General features: G+C 42.2%; 1 protein-coding gene across 5 annotated transcripts in view; it reads left to right on the top strand.

Moving 5' to 3' along the window:
* Window positions 1-7,496, top strand: part of HDX (highly divergent homeobox) — a 49,218-nt gene extending 41,722 nt beyond the window's left edge. For all 5 annotated transcript variants that reach the window (XM_030497351.1, XM_030497353.1, XM_030497354.1 and 2 more), the window contains one exon: window positions 289-7,496. In XM_030497351.1, the coding sequence (XP_030353211.1) occupies window positions 289-414 (126 nt within the window). In that variant the 3' untranslated portion in view covers window positions 415-7,496. The remainder of the gene's footprint in view (window positions 1-288) is intronic.
* Window positions 7,497-19,268: the final 11,772 nt, after the last annotated feature.

Below are 19,268 nucleotides of genomic sequence, written 5' to 3' on the forward strand. Positions count from 1 at the left end.
ACACAGCACTTCTAATGCTTGGTTGGATCATGTCTTGTATGGGTAACAATCTGTGCTTTTTTTAGGAAGAGACTTTGGTGCTTTTATTTTCTTCCTTTGCCTTTAAGATACATGATCTTGGACAATGTTTCTCCAAACTCCAATATTGACCTCTTTGGTTTTTTACCCATCCAATACCAACACTGACTGAAAAGCTCAACAAAGTTTTCTCACGATACATTTAAGACATTTGAATGCTGACATTAAACCTCTACCTAATACTGTATTGTAATATTTTTTTGCTTACAGGCACTGCTCTCAGACTTACCTCCTGAATTAGAAGAAATGGATTTCAATCATGCATCCCCAGAGCCTGATGATACCTCATTCAGCTTGTCGTCTTTATCAGAGAAAAATGCCTCAGACAGTTTGTGATTTATGTTGTTTTTTGTAACTGACAAAAAAGAAACCCCACGGAAGGTGCAGGTTTCAAGATAACAGCATTTCGCTATCCAGTGTTCTTCAGTCCAAAAGAGAAAGCCCAAGGTGAAGTAGACTTTCCTGAAGGATGACTGTAGTACATCATGGCTACAGTTTGCACTGTCAAGCAGTTTTGAATGTTGGTTTTGGTAAATGAAAACTGTGTGAGGAAAGGTTTCACTTTTAGCAGTTTGGCCTTGATTAGGGTAACTTCTGACTTTCCAGAATAACTCTTGCTCTGTAGCAAAGTCTTTTTGAGCAGGGATCCAAGAGTGGAAAACAAATGTCCTGTGTTACAGACAGCTAATTCTTCGGAGTTGCTTGCTCACCAATCCTGCTCATTATTTTTTTTTTCTCCATTTTTACTCAGGTAGGTGGACTAAAAATTGGGGATCCAAATAGAATAATGGGCTTTTTATGACTTGTGCTTGAACCCTTTTGAAAATCTGAAATTAAACTGGTTTCATTATGTGACTTCAACCATTGTTGAACCTTCCATTTTCTGACCAAAATAGCTGAAAAAACTTGGAAAGGCTAACTGAAAAATTTGAATTATTGTCAATAAATTATTAAAAAAGCAGTCATAAGTGTTGCAACAAATTAGATGGATAAGGGAAACTTGATAGCTGCAGAATGCAACTTTCTTATCCTCTCACAGTAGCAATGGGATTAGATGTTTACACTACTGTTTAGGGTTTTATGAATGTAGTTACAGTTTTTATTTGTCAAAGTCTGAATGCTAAAGTTCTGTTCATTATTTTAAGTATTGGTTATATATTTTTCCCCAAACTTTGATCCATTTTATCAAGACGCTGTCGTAAATCCACAGCTGGCATTGCATCCTGAAGAGTATTCAAGTGTTTGGAATTGAGTTTTGCAGATCTGCTAAATGTGACCTGGTTTTGAAGTAGCCTGGTCTGACAACGCTTTTGGCAACTGGCAGGTGCCATTTCTAAACTGTGAGCTTGAGGCAGTGCTGAAATGGATTTCTTCTTTCTCAGCTGTTGTTGACATTGAATCCTTTCACTCATCTGATTAAATGGATGTGCAGACACATTCGGGTAAATTTAGTAGGGCATGTAGGTGCATGCCCATATTATTGATGCTCTGTAACTTCTAATCTGAATATTCTTCAGCGAGCATTTTAGAAACAGATATCTTCAGTCTGGTAAAAAGCCTGATCTTTCAGTTTCGTGCCAAATAATAATTTACTCTTTAGATTCCTTATTCATGCAATACAATAAGCAGTCCCCTTAATTTCAACGGGAAGGATTTTAAGTTTTTCTTAGTCTGTTTGTTCCTCTCTGATCACTTCTACAGCTTTTCTTTTCATAGTGTTGGTACTGAGCTCTGTTCTTTAAGGGGTTTTTCTGTCTCTCTGTTATTCTTGGGCATGGGACGGGGAGCTTTTAGCAATATTGTTAAATGCCAGCTGCAGAAAGGGTAGTAGCAATTTTAAAAGCTGTTTTAAGGAACCAGACAGGTCCATAGTTACTATGTATCTTACTGTACAATTCAGTATCCAAAAGACCTCTTACCACCTATTCTACAGGGTAACCCCACAAAAGCAAGCTGTTGAGCCTTTATTTGGGTTTAGGCATGAAACTCAGAGTAGAATCCCAGGAGAGAGAGAAGGCACTCTGTGCAACAGGGAGCTAAGTGGTAGGTTACTCATCCTTTCACTGCCTGAGCTGAAATGTCACATCCTGGCTGGTAGACACGTCCTTATAGCCTTACTCAGAGGAGGAACAGCATTTTACATGCCTGTTGAAATGACCACCAACCTAAAATGAATTCCGGTTTGTAAGCAAAGATCACAGTACTATCCTTCAAATGTAACATGGAGCTCAACTGGAATTCTGCTCACTCTGAAAAAATAATTTATAAAGGGTTTTCTGTACTGGGTTAACAATGCTTTCTATTACTGTTCTCTCTAGACAGGAAATTTGTGCCACAGACAATGAAACCTCTTGTTTTCTGTGAGCTTTGCTAAAGTGAAAAAAGTACTGTGACTTGCGACTATTTGGACCCTCTTTTCCTGCTTCTTCCACTTAAATTCCCATGACAAAAAGCAGGATACTCTTAATGAGAGTTCTTGATTTCATAGTCAATTAAGTCATCCACCTTTATACAAGAAAAACTTTCATTGATGATTCATATTTTGCTATTTCTTGCTTCTATTTCATATGCCAAACAGATTGAAGGAATTAATTTTGAATGAACTGCTGCTAGATTCAAGCACTTATGTAAGTCCCTTTTCTCAAGGAATCCTCTTTAAGGACATGCAGCGGAACTTCCAGCTGCATTCAACACCCACATCAGCCCTGGGGTTATGTTGTTCTCTGGCTCTTTTCTCTGCTAGGGTGACAAGACAAAACATAGCGGAGACGTCGTGCTTTCATACCCTAAAACACTCAACGATATTACAGGATATTCAGGAAGAAAGAGTATGAATTATATTCCTGTATAACAAAATGCTAGATAGGATAATACTGCAGAGCTGTTCTGCGGGGTTTTTCAGTATCCGTGTATATTTCCTGCCTATATAAAACAAACATTTTAATGATATATTACCATTACTGCTATTTTAAATCATTGCAGCAACAATTGTTCTGCAGTACAGTGGCTGAAGAGCGGCTGATGAGGTCCTGAATCATAGCACTTAACCTTCCCTGAGAGTTATCAAAATACCTATCCATGTATCGCACTTCAGACTGGCACTTCACACATGCTTTGTAATTTAGGGCTTATTTTTGTTTCCTCGTGTCCCTAACAGGCAACGTTAATGTGCTAATCAAGTTTGCAGGTTGCATCCTGATCCGTGTAACCTTAGAACAGTATGAGAGAATTGGGCATATTCCTTTCCAGCTCTTAGAAATTGTACTGACAAGCTCCTTGCTGAGAGGGACGTTGTTCTGATACACAGTCACCAGGGCATTTTTTTCCAGATGTAATTCTGGAAATTCTTCAGATGATGGAAAGCAATGGGTTGGCTTTCTGGGCCTGTGGCATATCAGGGTTTGGCTTATGATTATTTCCTCTGTTCATAGGGTGGTAACGAAAAACCACATTAAGTGCTAGTCCATCCTTTGCATAGACTTTCCATGAGAGAGAAAGCTCATATTGTGTTATGATGACAGAAATAAGCCCCCCTTGCTATTTCAGGAGGTTGGCTCTAATTCAGTAACCGCTACAGCACAAGTGCCACATATTGATGCTTTTATCATCTTTCCACAAAGGCTCTCATTTGCTTTGTCTGTGAAAGATGACTTCCCCGGCATTGTTTATTCCTAAAACATCTGTCAGAACATGAATGATGAAATATGTCTTTCTGAAGAACCCAAAGTGGGAAAAGGTAGCTCAGAACAGACACTGTAAACCAGAGACGGGGCACTCGCTTGCCTTAGGGAGCAGTGAAAGTCTTTGATGCTAGCAAGCTCGCTTATAGTTGGGAAGCTGTTTCCTGAAGCTATGCCTCCTTTCATTTCCCTGCCAGGTGATGCTTCTGTCAAATCTGTAGGTCTAATGGGAGTGAGTAATAGTAAATATTCTAATAGGTGAATTTTTGGCAGATTTAGAGGTACACGAACAGATGTACTGTACAAGTGTCAATTTTCTTGAGTGCTTGGTTCTTGAAGCAGCACTGCACTTTAATCTTTCCAAGTATTTCTTTTTCGCTAAGGCAATAAAAAATCTGAAAAATGACAAGCAGATCATGGGCTTTGCAGTCCTCTGAGTGAAAAAAGGAACATACCGGTTATATCTTCATCTGCCTAAACTGGGAAGCAGCTTATCGAGTCCGTTCACCAACCGGAGACAGCTGTATCTACTGTTGGGGTTGTACAGTTGAAATGATAGGACAAATCAAATGGAAATTACTGCTTAAAATCGATCAGCTATCGAATTTGGGATCTCTATTGCACTACCGTATTAGTAACGTTAAGAAGAAACTGATGCACAGCACTAACTTTTCCCTAGGTACTCTGGTCGTAGCTGACTGTTGGTCTCAGGATACCGGTAGCATAAGGAAAGACAATAATATGCATAAATGGAATAGCACAGAATAACTGAACCATGAAGAACTTGTAACTTGCAATGTTACAACCAAAAGCTTCATTTACTACCTCCAGTCCCGCTGCCCAGGTCCTTCAGGTCAGCCGGGGAGCGACGAGGCTGCTTGATGTGTTTGAAGGACTGGAACCTTCCACTTGCATTTTGAGGTTCTGCCTTTTCTGCCCCAGACTGTCACAAGGTTGAGGAAGTTGCTTGGTTGTGAGATGCCTGATCAAGGTTAGAGGATGGTTGGTGAGACAACTCCAGCTGGTTGTTAGAAAAACCAGGAGCTGGTTTATGGTGTTCAATTTCTCTACCCAATAAATACTTTAGCTCAGTGACCAAATGTGGAATCTTAAAAGTTAGGAGCAAAAAAACCTCCAATAAGCAAAGAAGTAATTATTTATTTTTTCCTGTGGCAGAACAGGGGTTTATTCTGCCTAAAGACTATTTATTCATCCCTGAAAGGCAGCAACTGACATTTTAGTCAGAAGATGACAGACACAAATGGGGCAGAAACTTGGGCTTGTGATGGTTGTTCTTGTTTTTAAACAAGTGAGCGATCCTCTTCGATAAAAGAGATGCTTAAGAATGTTTCTGTAAGGAAAACGGTTTCAGGTCAGTGCTTTGGTTCTGGTGAACATTTTACTGTATTACTGAACTAAGTCAATAATTCTTTTCAAATCCTGTATTACATTTTACACACACTACCTCTGAAACATGACCCCACCTTTAAAACCACACAGAAAATGTGAACTTAAAGCATTTTTTTAACGTTTTATAGGCAATAAATTATTTCCAACCACATATCCCTCAATTTTGTGCTTGTTTTTTCAGTTGAGTGCGAGACGTTCACTTTGGTTTTTATTTTAGTACCGTGTTTGTGTATTTGTCTTAAACACAATCTATGGACAAGGAAATAATAAAGATGTGGTGTTAGGGAGAAAAGATGAGCTTATGTTAATGGTAGTAAATATTTCTATTGAAGCTGAAGGGTGATGTAGTAAATGGGCTAGCTGTGCTATTTTTGGTGCAGTTACTGTAAGGGATGGATATTATCCATTATTCTGGTACTAAATGTTGTAACATTTCTCAGTACATCATAGATTAATTTATCAGTGAGAACAGTCAATGAGTCTCAGCACTGTAATGAAAAGAAATAGGATTTTACATTCTCTGAGACACAACGGTTCATGAGTATGTCCTCGTATTTTTCTTGCAGCTCATGTTTCTTTTGCTTGCGTAACTATGTATAAAGACCTTTTAGAAACAATTCTGGCTTGCTTGTAAGCAAGTGTTCAATCTAAAGGAATCGGTAGCAAGCTAAGGTTTAAATGTAAATGCAGATCATGTTTTGTAGTCCAGTTACATCTTAAAAGAATCCCTTTGATTTCACCATCTCATCTCTCTCTCTCAAACACATGGGGGAAGGCTGAAGAATGGACGAGCCTCTTCAGCCTGGGAATGGGGAGGGAGTGAGACACGAGGAGGCATTTTGGCTAACAGAAATGAAGATCCAGGGGTTTTAGACAAGAAAATGACAATAAACTGAAAAAATCCTACACCTGCAAGACAAGAGCTTGTACTTCATCTTCAAATTGTGAAATACGGTTCAAAAAGTCATTGGCAAATCCACTGCATTGTGTTGGGGAAAAATTGTGTTCTCCAACAGAAATTCTGTCATTTCTGGAATTACTGAGGGTGTGTGAATACACGTCTGCATATTTATGATGTGCACAGACGTACTGAACTTGATCATTATATTAGCATTTACAAAGGCATTTTCACTTAAAATATTAATGTAATTCTAAATATATTTTATTTGCTCTCATTTTTATGTTTTACTATATATTAATTACATAGTTTTGGGATTGAGTCAAATACATCCATACAGACAGCGCTCATAGTTTAACTCCTTGCAAAACTGGTACTTCTAGGCTTGAAAATGTATTAAAATGCCTGTAATAATGATGTTTCTGAGGGATCTTGGCAAATAAACTGCTGTATTTATGAAGAGAGAATGAATCTTTAGCCATGATAGTTTTGGCTTTAGTTTCACTAAAGGTATCAGTTGGATTAAAAACAAAAATACTCTGAAAGTTTAACTATTACTGTATAACTCAGATGTTTTCCTTCACCTACAAACATCAGATGATTGATGATCCTAAAATTTGTATCATTTCTTTCTGGGCCAATTCATTAAGCTTTGTAACCTGAGTGTATTACTGAGTTTCTCTGTGAAAATCAATATTTATATTGCATTTTTATGATTTGTATCAGTATGTGTAGCAAAGAAACTACTACAGATCTTAAACTGAAGTACCTCCACTATGGGCCAGGACTTAGGATCTTGGCTTGTTTGAAAGATGGATGCCTGGTGAAATATCCATACATTTGTATTGATTTTTTTGTTCTGTATATAGAAGGGTATTTATAATCTTGTATTAACAGAGTCATCACGAGAAATGCTTATTTCCTTCTTTAGAAGCCTGCTCAGCTATTTTTATATAAAATGTTGGTCTTCGCCTTAATTTTTTTCTTTTGTGAAGAGTTGTGCCATAGAGGTTTTAACTTATCCACAGATAGTTTATGGAATTTGCTTTGACTTGTCTTCAGTTAATTATTTTGTCCTCAGATTGTTCCAAATCGTTTTCTCTTCCAAATGTGTCTCAAGGTTGTTTTGCTTTCTTAACTCTTTTTGTTAAGGTTTGGAAGATACCTTTATATGCATGCTTTGGTAGATCAGGTTTTTCCTCTGTAGTTTATTGTTTATAGTTTAGCAAAACCTTTCATTGAAAAACAACAAAAAAAGTTGAAGTACTGCTTGTACAAATGTATCTAGAATGGCCCAAACGGTCACAGCAAAGGGCTATCAAGCATTGGTAAATTTGTCTACTAGACTCAAGGATATTTTTCTACGTCTGTCAAGTTTGGGGCTATGGAGAAATGAAATAAAGGCTAACTAACTCCTTTTCCTACACTAAGTTCTCAGTTTCTGTATTTATTACTGACTTGTCAAGACTCAGACCTGTTCACAGTATCAAGGATGAAGTTACCATCAGCGCTGAGCGCAGGCGTGTTCACATCCAGCTTCCCTTGGTCTCCAGTTTCCACTTTATCGAGAGGCAGTGGGAATTCCTGAAATAAAATCATTTTCCAGTTCTCCAGGCAGAACTTGGGAAGAGTTAATGCTTATGGCAGCAGCGTGCAAAGGTGAACATGGCCAGGACCTGGGTGCCAACAGTCGCTGCCCTGTGCTGGAGCCATTCGGCACGCAGCACTTCACAAAGTCATTGTCACCAAGGTGCCGTTCTCAGCAGCTTGCACAGATTTCTGTGTTAGCAGAAACAAAGCTGGGACAACAGCATAACCTCTGCTGTAGTGTCGTGTCAGCCTGTGAGATCCTGCACTTCCTTCAGGCGTTCCTTGGAGCAGGTTGTTGGTTTGGAATAGAGCTGGGCCATGCTGGGGAGGGAGGCAGCATGGTGGGGCCTGTCCATGGAGATCTGGTGGGGAATGGGTGCTCCAAGAGACTGACTGTTCATTGGGAAGGGTTGGGAATGTTTTAAATTAGTTAATGCTTTAGGGAGAGGCTTTTCAGTTACACACAGAACTTGCTTATGGGGCTTTTCAGCCTCTGAAATGTCATCACTTTCCGTACCATGCATTTATGTCTGATGAAAACAACTCACAACATGAACAACAGCTCAGCCTAATTCAGGTGAACCACTGATGCTGAAGTGTTCTGGAGGGGGTGGTGGGGTGTTTAAAGTTATTTTCAAGACAAATATGAGCTCTCTACATTGTTGTTAATCACGATACCATTTCGTAGCATCTCCTACCCTGAAAATCTCCAGACTTGGCCTCTGACTTCAGCTGGCAATCCCAGCGATGGGTTTGCCACGCTGATGGAAAACTGCTAGTGCCGGTTACTGTTTGCTTTTTGAGCTAACAGTGATGAAAATACAACAGCACATCTGTCCTGAGGAGCTCACAGTGTGGTACAATGGCTAAGGGAAACAATGTAAAATTATTTCAAGAGCAGGAGTAGAGAGAGAAAACATGGCCATGAGAAATCCCATGTGAACGGGCTTTGGTACCAGACCCAGGCCACGTATAGGATGGGTTTCTGCTGGACGTCTTGGGACAGGGATGTGTAAGTGAGGTTCAGCCGAACCACGGTGTTATTCAGGGCTGCTTTTGTTCACAAGCGCTGGCAGATGGCACTGTAGCCTCATCCGTACGTATCCTATAGGCACACATGCGCTCACCTGGCTCTTTAAACGCAGGTGTGCATGAACCTGATTGCTGACAGAATCCTCAGCGCTCTGAAGTCAACCGAATTCACCCAAAACTTGGAGCCGAGACCACGTCCAGCTTCTGAATGATGGCGGCAGGGGAGGAGGTTATAAACCAGACAGAGAGACGCAGGCAAACGAAGAGGCAGTGAGTGTCCGACACTGAAGATGTAGTAACGAGTGCTCGGTGACACTGAACTTGGGTTGAGGGGGAGCCCAACCCCGGGCGGGGATGGCGGCTGCAGCCGCATTGCCACCTGGTGGCGGAAATTGCGGGGAAAATGCCTTAAACTGTGCCCACAGTTCATGGTCTGGAATGAGCAACTATTTTATCCACATGAAAAATAAATGTCAAAATAAGGAATATGGCACTTAGTGTTGGGATGATCAGACTGAATGGGCAGCCTTAGCTCTGCCCATTTAGTTGTGAAAATGACACTAATGTGTGTGTAAAGGGGTAAAGACAAAAAGGTTTGATATAGAGCTCTGCATCCTTGACCATACTTTCAGATTTTGCTTTGGTTTTCAGTTTTCATAAGATCATCTGTGGAAGCTGAAACAGGGCACTAAAGGAATCAGTTATGGACTCGTTTGGGTTTTTTGTTAATCCAGTGCTGGACAGAACTAATAACTAAACAGGATTTTCAGGACAGTATCTGGAGAGTCTCCACACTGAGACTTTTCCTCAGCCAATGATTAACAAGCAAGAATGTGTGTCAAGTTTTGTGTAAAACCTTCTGGATCTGTTCAAACCTGAAGGAAACTGTTCCCAAAAACCCAAGTGAAGCATCCAGGGTCTTGCAGCCTTCGAGTCATGCCGTTTTCTCTCCTGTCTGAACATGGTGTTTTTACAAGCGATGTCTGTAAAAGAAACCCTATCAGAAAGAAGATATAATATTGTGTGCAGTCGTCTGAGGAGTCCTGCCGAGGTGGATAAAGGGCTGAAAAACTTGTGTAACTGTTGGCTTCAGCCACAGGGAGTGTTTCCACCAGGAAAGAGGCTGGAGCAGGGGAGTTGCACTGGCAGAAGGTGAAACTGTACCCCTCTGGCCCTGATGCCAAATACTGCTCAGGGGGGGAAAAACCCCTGCGCACACCCTCATTTCTTGTGCCTGGTGTGAAGGCAGGACGGCTGCTCCGGGCCCTGCCACCCTCAGTGAGATCCCTGCCGGGGACGTGGGTCTGTGGGGCATTGCTCTGCACCACCCCTGCTCTGACACCGTGTTCTGCACCATACCACCGGCTCATGGTCATAACCTGGGTGCACCTTCTGGTTTAGTTTCCTCCCCCAGGAATTAGGTTCAGGGTTACCAAAGCTGCTCCGTGAGATAAGGTGATGTTTGTCAAGCTGGGGCAGCCACTTTGTGCTCCTGCTGGAAAGGGTGAGGGGAAATGATAATGGAAGGAAAAAGAAACAGAAAAAAAAAGGGTTTTTTCTGGTTATTTACTTGCCGTTGTTTGTGTTATTTTAGTGGGAAGAAAAAGGAGGATGGGGACAGGGTCTGTTTGCCTGCCAGGGAGCTTTGAAATTTTCAGACTGTATCTACCACTTTATTTTGGGTTTTGGTTATTTTTCAGTGGAGATCTGGAATAATCTTGGACTCTGTAAAACTTTTCACTAAAAAATTGCTAATTTGACATCTTTTTGAAAGAAACATTCCCACTACCCCCAATCTTCCTGCAGCAGTCTTCTCCTTTCTTCCGCTTAATATAACATTTCCAATTAATGGTTTGTTACATCTTTCCTCAGAAGCGTTTTGGGTGCAGCTGACCTCACACTACAGTGAGGGGGAAGAGGAAAGGATCATGTGCTGACACGTGCTTGAGCCAGCCCTGCCCTTTGCTCTGGAAGGCCTGAAGAACAAGACTGCAGTGTTGTTATCTGGGCACGAGGCCAGTGGCATCATCTGCCTGCTCCCAGGGGAACCGGCCTCGCGGGTGAACGGAGGGGCCCTGTGAAAACCCTGTCCCAGACAAGAGCATCACCCGTTTCCTGGAGGGATGCGCTGCGTTTCATCTGTTGTGTCCATGGAATCACACATAAGGTGATTTTCCTCCTCACTCTGCTGATTCCTCACTTCTCCCATATCACTTAGTTACCCAGCAAACTCCTCCGACATGGACACACATCATGCAGGGAGCAGGCGTTCGCTATTTACTCAGTGTCTCTGCGTTCTCATGCCTCTGTCCCTGCGGCAGCCGGGCTCTGCCTCCCCCAGCAGCCCCTCACCAGTTGTAGATGGTTTTCAGGCAGGGAGCAATACAAGGGCAGAGCTGTCCTGTACCCTTCAAAACCACGAACAGAAGTCCCTGCAGGCAGGAAGCAGCATCCTTAGTGTTTGTGTGCCCAGCGGGAGCCTCTGCCAGGGCTGAGCCTCTCCTTGGGCCAGGGGATTACCAGGGATGGGGGTGCAGACCTCAAGAGGAGAGATGAGGAAGGGGAGCTTGGGGGGAGCTTCCTCCCAAAATGACTTCTTAATTTTACATCAGAGGATGTTTTCTTTTCTCCCTAAGATAACTGCCTCAGAATGGCTGAAGCCCTACTTAAAAACTTCCTTTCTGGTTTGAGGCTCACAAAGCGGATTAGTCTAGATTCACAGAATGGTTGGGTTGGAAGGGACCTTAAAGCTCATCCAGTTCCAACCCCCTTCCACGGGCAGGGGCTCCTTCCACTAGAGCAGGTTGCTCCAAGCCCCTGTGTCCAACCTGGCCTTGAACACTGCCAGGGATGGGGCAGCTTCTCTGAAGAGAGGACAGCGAGTGGTAGCTGTGTCTCCTGTGGACTTGTCTCATCACTCCAAGTGACCACAAGACCAAGGCTATGGCTGTGTAACAGGGGCTCCTTTCCCTCATTATTTCATGGGTGATGCTGTGTGAGGTTCTTCCCCAGATTTTCTCCCCCTGCCTGGCGCTGTTTCCAGGCGGCCCTGGGTGCAGATGAGCCACCAGCCCCTCGCCTGGAGCAGCAGCAGCTCCCGGGGCTCCTGCCTGGGGCAGGCTGGGGGTGAGAGCAAGGCCAGTGGGGAGAAAGGTGATGAAGGCTGAAAGGAAAGGGTATATAAAGTGAATAAAAGAAAGAAAGGGGAAATGAAAGAGAGCAGAAGACAAGAAAGCCTGTGTTTAATAATCTGTTAATACTTTTAATCTGTAATAGTTGCAAACCCATTGCAATCAAAATCCCTTAGACCTTATTTCCAATAATAGTAAGTAAATGGCTCACTGTGATCTGAACTATAAACAGATTTTATGAGTTCTGCCAGAAATTTAATATTGAATTATTTCTTTATGCCCACATGTCTTTCCTGGTTTTCTTAATTCTGCCAAATATTTAGCTCAGCAATCTCTCCTCTCAGCAACCCACACGCTCCCAGCTATATAATCCCATTTTTGGACCATTATTTAAGATTTCAGCATTTTTACAGAGCTGGCCAAAGAAGCAAAACTGATCTGAGAGGAATAAAACAAATGAACATGTTCAGGTCTTGTTTGCAGATCAGGTTGTTCGCTCTCACATGAAATCTGGACTGCCAAGCAGCAGGGATTGAACCTAACTGCATAAACCTGAGTGAGCCCTGGTGCCTGTTCCCTGGCTGGCACTTACCCTTGACACAGGGTCCTTATTTTAACCCTTTGTGGGGCGAATCCCCTCTGAGCGTGCCTGTGCCTCCCTGTTGAGCTCAGGACCACGAGAAAAGGACTGATACATCTCTGCATGCTCTATGATCACACTTCAGAAATATATGGTTTTCTGAGTTTCATTTCTTTAAAACATTAATTAACATCTAATATCTCTTCTCATAAAACCCTGAGTGCTTGGCTGAAAGTGTCATTTCTTGCCACCTTCAGGGGCTCTGAGATCACTCCATGCCTGCTATGGTCAAGAAACAGGATGCACACACACCACAATGTTCAGAGTATGTGTTGCTTATTGTCTGAACAACACATAGAAAAAAACAGTGAGAAAATAGGCCTTGCTCAACAATCAGCTAATGAAAACCCCCAATTTTGTGCAAACATTCATAATGAAGAGTCATATCACCTTTGTATATTGTTTCAACTCTTTTCCTCCCTTTCAGCTGAAGAAGCTATCTAAGACATCAGATACTAAAGCCTTCACTGTAGCTGCTTGCTCCGTGCCCTGAGGCATCCTGCCATAGCAGTGAGCAGGAGTGACTGGGGCTGATGGAGCTGTTCCCCCAGGACAGAGATGGGGACAGGGAGAGGGATGGGGACATCGCCGACTGCTCGCTGCTCCCACGCTGAAGCAATGTGTTGATTCACTCTGTAATTGATTTGGGCAACTCGAGGCAATCGGTTTCCAAGATACCACATCCTTCAGATATCTAAAAAATCATAACTCTGGCAGTATATTATATTTAAATGTCGATGTATAATGTGTGTGTATATATATACATACACTCATAGGTCTCTGTGTGAATTGAGACTGCACAGACGGGCAGGGAAGCGTGTGTGGCTGTTGCATCTCACCCGAAGAGGCTGCGAGCGGTTGGTTCAGTGGGTGGCCCCTCTCTGAGTCACTGTGCAATCAATGTCTCAGCATGGCCTTGGGGGTGCCCGTTGGCTCTGCTGCGCTGGGGTGTTCAATGGGGATCCAATTAACATCCTCAGCATGTGCAGTTATTAAAGAGCCATTTCAGATCTTGATCCAAATCCAGGGGCAGTGACCAGTTCCAGCTCGACAAGCACATTTCGTTTGCTGTTTCTGTGGTTGCTCACCATCACCTCCCCACCTCCATGCTACTGGGGGCTGCCACGTTTCACGTAGGGCATGCTGCCTTTCAGCAGTGAACTCTTCGCTTCCTATGTGAAGGAGATTTCTAAAGAAGAGAGAGGAAACTCTGCCGTGATGTCCCTTTGGCTTTCCAACAACAAGAAGAAATGTTTAAATATTGGTTAAGTTGGTTGAATATTGAGTCCCCGGAGCTGCACACACAGCTTTGTGAGCTGCTTTACAATGCATGAAGAGAAAACTCATGTATATAGAGGAAGAGAGGAAAGCTCTGAAGCAGGCAGGACAGGAGGGGATGCCTGGGGAGGTGGATGGGGACAGGGACGCATGGGTCACCCTATCTTGGACTGGCTTTGCAGGTGCAGTGCAGTGCTAAGCAGGAATGAGGGGAAGTGCCCCAAAAGGCAGAGTTCCCAAACTCACTGCTTTGGGCTTCTAGAGCAAGAGTGATGTCTGTTTAAACTGTGAGGTCTGGCATGAGTATTTTGCCTTGTTCTGAGGCCAAGACAAGGTGGAAAATATGTTCAGAATGGAGATAAAACAAAGGCTCGGATCTGTGTTCTCCGAGGTTTGTGACTATCATGATTTGGATTTGAATTTGAAGTTGGGATCCACGATCACCTAAATCCTCCTTTCATCCATCTCTTGGGTGTAGATTGGAGCAGGAGACCACAGAGTAATCGTAAGGGAATGGAACCGAAACAGCTTTGAACTACAGGCAATAAAGATGGATTAAACTGATAGACAAAACATGACTGCAAGGACATCACGCAGAAAGATGAGCCTGTAAGGACAGACAACCCTGTGAGTCAGGGTCACAAACACACCAGATGCCGGAGACAGACATACAGCTCTTGGGGGAGAAAGGAAGAGTGGCAGGGAACTGGGACCAAACTGTCACAGCCTCCTTGTTGGGGTGTGAGGGGGGGCTGATGCCTGTTGATCAGATCAGAAGCAGGGTTGAAAGAGTCACCTGAAGATGAGCATGTCATCCGGGATGGCTCGGCTTCAGTTTGGCACGGGTTCAGCAGGAACAGGCTCCTCGGTGTGAGCCCTGGTGCAGTATGTGTGCTGCACGCCGTTCTGACGGTGCTGCCTGTAGGTGTATCAGTGGGATGAAATGACGGTTGATTTTTGGCTCAATAAGGAAAAAAATTAAACTCAACCTTTCTTTTTGGTTGGTTTGGTTGGTTATATCCTCACTATGAGATACATATTGCGGAATTTTCATTGAAATGTTTTAGGACAGTATTACACGCAATGATAATTTGTGTTAAAAACAGTAATTTATAAACAGAAATTAAATTACAATCCATTAGAAAGCCTCCTGCTCAAGAGGTTTTAAAGGCTGTTTTTACCCTTATCTGATAATAATGTTGAGTTACTTATTGTTTTTCCTATTCTATCCTAAAAATTTTAGGATATGACAAATATTTTTTCTATAAAGTATTTCTTAGCTCATGGAAAGAGATTTTGAACTGATTCAACTCATGCTGTGAAATAAACTGAGTCACTCCAGTTTTCTCCAGTCAGGCCCTCACCTGGTTAGTCATTTATAATATAACTGTAGGCTTATAAATGTGTATTTTTTATTTGTAGTAAAAGGAGGGGACTTTACCCCTAAGGGACTCTTACAAGAAGCATCTGACACCAGTGGAGCTGGCACTGTGCTGTGCCGTGGGGAGGAACGCCGACCGCTTCCAACTGAGCCGCAGGCTGAGGCAAACCTTTCTGAAGGCTGTTTCTGAAGGATTTCTGAATGTGTTGTGTGTGGATGTGACGTGTCAGAATAACCCACATGCGTGACCGGAGCTTCCCGAGGAGTGTGAATGTCTCCAGAAACCTGAAGGGTGACACAAAGAAGTTTTCCCGGCTCTCTATGGAATGGATGCCAGGTGAAAGAGAGACAGTCCGGAGGCAACGCAGCCGGTTCTGTAGCACTCGATGGGCTTAGTCATTTTCAGCAGACTTGAGAGGAACTTAAAACCCCAATTGAGAAGCCCCACACCCCTGTGGAGATAAAACAGAAGGAAGGTGTTTTTACATAAAAGGTAAATACAAAGAAGGGCTTGGGGCTGTGTTAGGGCTGATCAACCTGCTTATCATTTGGGGAGGGGTAAAGATCCCCATAAAAGCTCAAACCACGATTTCCTGCTCAAAAACATTTTGAGGGAGGAGGGACTGAGGTCGTCAGGGTGTGTGTTGCTAGAAAACAACTTGGTACGTGTGAATATTTCAATAATGTTGAAATGAAATGCATTAGCAGTTGTTTTGTCAGGTCCTTCCTAAAATGAACCACCAACCTGTGCACATTCATCAGCCGCTGTTGAGGCCATGCTTTGGTAAGGAGCTGTTCGGTTGTGCTCAGCAGCCAAGGTACTTTGTAGGTGAGCTCTTATTTTCTTCCAACTGCATAGAGCATAATGAAATGTAGGTGTCACTTTGACATGCCAATAGCATTAGAAAAGCACTTCCAGAGTCTCAAAACAACTTCGGAAGAAGCCAGAACTGTGGGGTGTAAGTTATACAAACAAGCACACAAACAAGGAATGACAATTTCCATTTCCCCTGAGCTTTCTGCAGCTATTGGCGGGTAAGGCAGGGCCATCAGTGAGACAAGAGAGGAGTCAGAAGGAAAGGCTGAGCACTCAGTGTGACGTTCTATGGAGGAGAAATTGTTTATGAAGAAAATATTTGGGGCAAAATGTTCTCCCGTGCAGAAGAAATGATGCAACATGTTTACCTGACTAAAATCGTATCTAACTTTGCAATGGGATGTGGGCAGTGCAGGAGCCTTGTGCTGGTTCTGCACTCAGATAAGCATCATCCTTGCTCCAAAAAACCAGCCATCTCTCAATATTAAACGGGTGCGTAGTTTTATCTGTAGCTGTTAATTCAGATAGAATCATCTCTGAGTGAAAACATCTTCCATCAGGTAATCTAAATAAGCAATACTAATAGCTCAATGTAAAATGTCTGTAAAAACACGAAATACTTCCTAACTGTCTTGTAAAAATGCATTAAGCAATGAGGACTTTGTCATAACAGAAGAAATATGTTACTTCTGTTGCTGCAAGCTTTATAATTGTGCTTAATCACCCATTGTTTGGTGATTCAAAATTTAGAAGGGTGTTTTGATTTAAAATTTTAAGAGTTCTCAGAGTTCATGTGTTTTCGAAAAGCATCATTGGAAGGCAATTGGGGCACTCTAAAATACACAGTTTAGCACTAAATCTGAAGATGCAGAGCTGCTCACCCAGCCACATGCTGCCAAAAGCCCTCACTGCTGAGCTCAGTGACAATTTTAGCTTTCATTTAACAAGGCTGGCTTCTTGGAGTTGATTTGAACTTCAGCCCTGTATCATCTGCCTCTGTTTATGTGCATTTATACATACTTTAAAATTTTCAAATTAATATTTCAATGTGAATATTTAAAGTATTTTAATTCTGACTCTTTCAATGGTTCCTGTAATTACACGGTACGTCATTCATTTTTGATTTAAATATGCTTCCTTCCCACACAAACCCAGCATTATTTCTTTTTTTCTTTATGTTACTGTTAGCATATTTTAAAAGTGAATCTTATAATTTTTTTATCTTAAGAAATCAGATCCTATTCTTTAAGAGTCCTTCCCTGGTGCTTTTTGCTGTCCTTCCAAAGACGGTGCGAGATTGTGTTGGTTGCAGGAAAAAATAACAAGAGCTCCTCCTCCTCCTTTTATGAGATAAAGGTTGATGCTAGAATTACATGTTTAAAAAAAACCCACAGCGTTTAATAACAGCAACCCTTTATTTCCCTGGCCATAAGGTACACCGGTGGTTCTAAACTCCGGGGTGTTAAGCATCCATTCACTTACAGGATAGGGTCAGGATCAGATGAGCTACATTTGTGGCCCAAAAGAGAGAAGGTGCAAAACCAGCCCTAGAGCACTGTTCAGGCGGGCAGCACAGAGCCTCAGACTGATGGGTTTATGGGTGCGAGTTATGTCATTATGGATTGTTTATGCTGCTAGCATAGCACCAAGCCTGTATATGAAGTTACCCAAACTTTAAAGAGCAACAGTGCTGCCAGGTCATTGATATGGAATTCCATTTTGATGCAGCCTCTGCCTTCTCCCCTTTCCCATGAAAAGTGTCTGGGCAACAGCAGTATTTCAGCAGCAAGGCTCTAGATCAACCTCCTTTCTGCTGTATTCTTTAAGTCTTGCCATATCAGCTGTAGGGCTCAGTTCTAATTTGCTTAAACTTGGTGAAACACCACTCGCTAACTGGTGAAATGATACTTATGCCAGGCTGGAGCTGACCTTTCATATCCTCATTAATGTTTTCAAGGTGCCCCCTACCAGCATGGTCCTTGCTGTTAACAGATTATTTGTTGTTTACTCAGCAGTGGTCTGCTGATGTTCTGGTTTGCTGGGTAATAGCCATTCTTTAGAAGTCTGACTTCATTCTATTAGATGTTTCCTCCATTGAGTGCTCACATTTCTCACTGAAGCCAATACACAACATTTACTATAACAACCCTCCCATTAAAGGCAATGAGAAACTGCCTCTCAGATGGTGTGGACTATATTTTTCCCTTATCATTAAGAAATCTGTTCAGCTGTCATTTTTTACTGCTTTCAGCTGTTCTGCTATGGCTATTGATCGATGCGTGTGACAGCTCATCATTAAAAGCAGACACAGCTTTTTCAGTGTCAAAGTCAACTTGCAAAAAACTCTTCATAATCACTTGTCCTCACACATTTACAGCAAATGAGAAAATATTACAAAGAATTGGGGACAGTCGCAAGTAATGTCCTTTCTTAACCTATCATTCAGCTGCCCCATGACCACTATTGTTTATTAAAGCAGTAGAAGAAACAAGATAATGAAATGAACTGTGAAGCGTTTTGTGGCATTTCCTTGTATGAAAGATACCGTTTAAAGATAAATTGCCATTGTAGCTGCTGCTTCAGATTTGTCCTGGGAAAGCCCAATGTGACTGGGATGAATAGTTTTGACTTTGCTGGCAGTGCTGTGTTATCAGATAGCATTGACAGGACTGAGCAGTTAACTCTTGCAGAGCACCATGTTAAACAACAAGCAGGACAGGGTTACGGTACGTTGAGAGTCTGTATTAAATACACGTGTGTAACAACAACTGAATGTAACGTGCCTTAGAGGCATGCTTCAAAGACAAACTTGCATCTTTCCTTAGTCTTTTAAAGAAAGCAATATGTGACTGTAGAGGCTTCTCAGCCTGACATCCAGCCTAGGATAGAGTTTCAAGTAAGTTCTAGTCACTTACCTGCTCATCTGCATATAATACTGTTATTTGTCTAATTGTTTCTATTCTTGTATGTTTGGTATGTAAAAATGCAGTAAGGCTATTATGCAGGAAAAGAAAAGGAAAGTAGTTGAGATGATTATTCTGTTATCAGTCATGACTAAGATGAAGAGAGATATACTAGCAAGACATTGTTCCTAAAATAGGTATCTTGCAAACAAGAAATGTCAGTCAAATGAGGTTTAAATTAAATTCCCAGTAGCAATTACTTATAGAATGATCATGCTCCCATTGAAATTATTATTAATATTGTCACCATTTTTAATGGAAAAAGAAGTTGGGCTTCAGAAACTGCTTCTGAAACATATCTCAATGTTCTCAGCTTTTACCATGTGCTTATATCCCACTGAACCCAAAGCTACACTGAACCCAAAGCTAC

The sequence above is a fragment of the Strigops habroptila genome, chromosome 9 (genome assembly GCF_004027225.2).
Source record: "Strigops habroptila isolate Jane chromosome 9, bStrHab1.2.pri, whole genome shotgun sequence".
NCBI lineage: Eukaryota > Metazoa > Chordata > Aves > Psittaciformes > Psittacidae > Strigops > Strigops habroptila.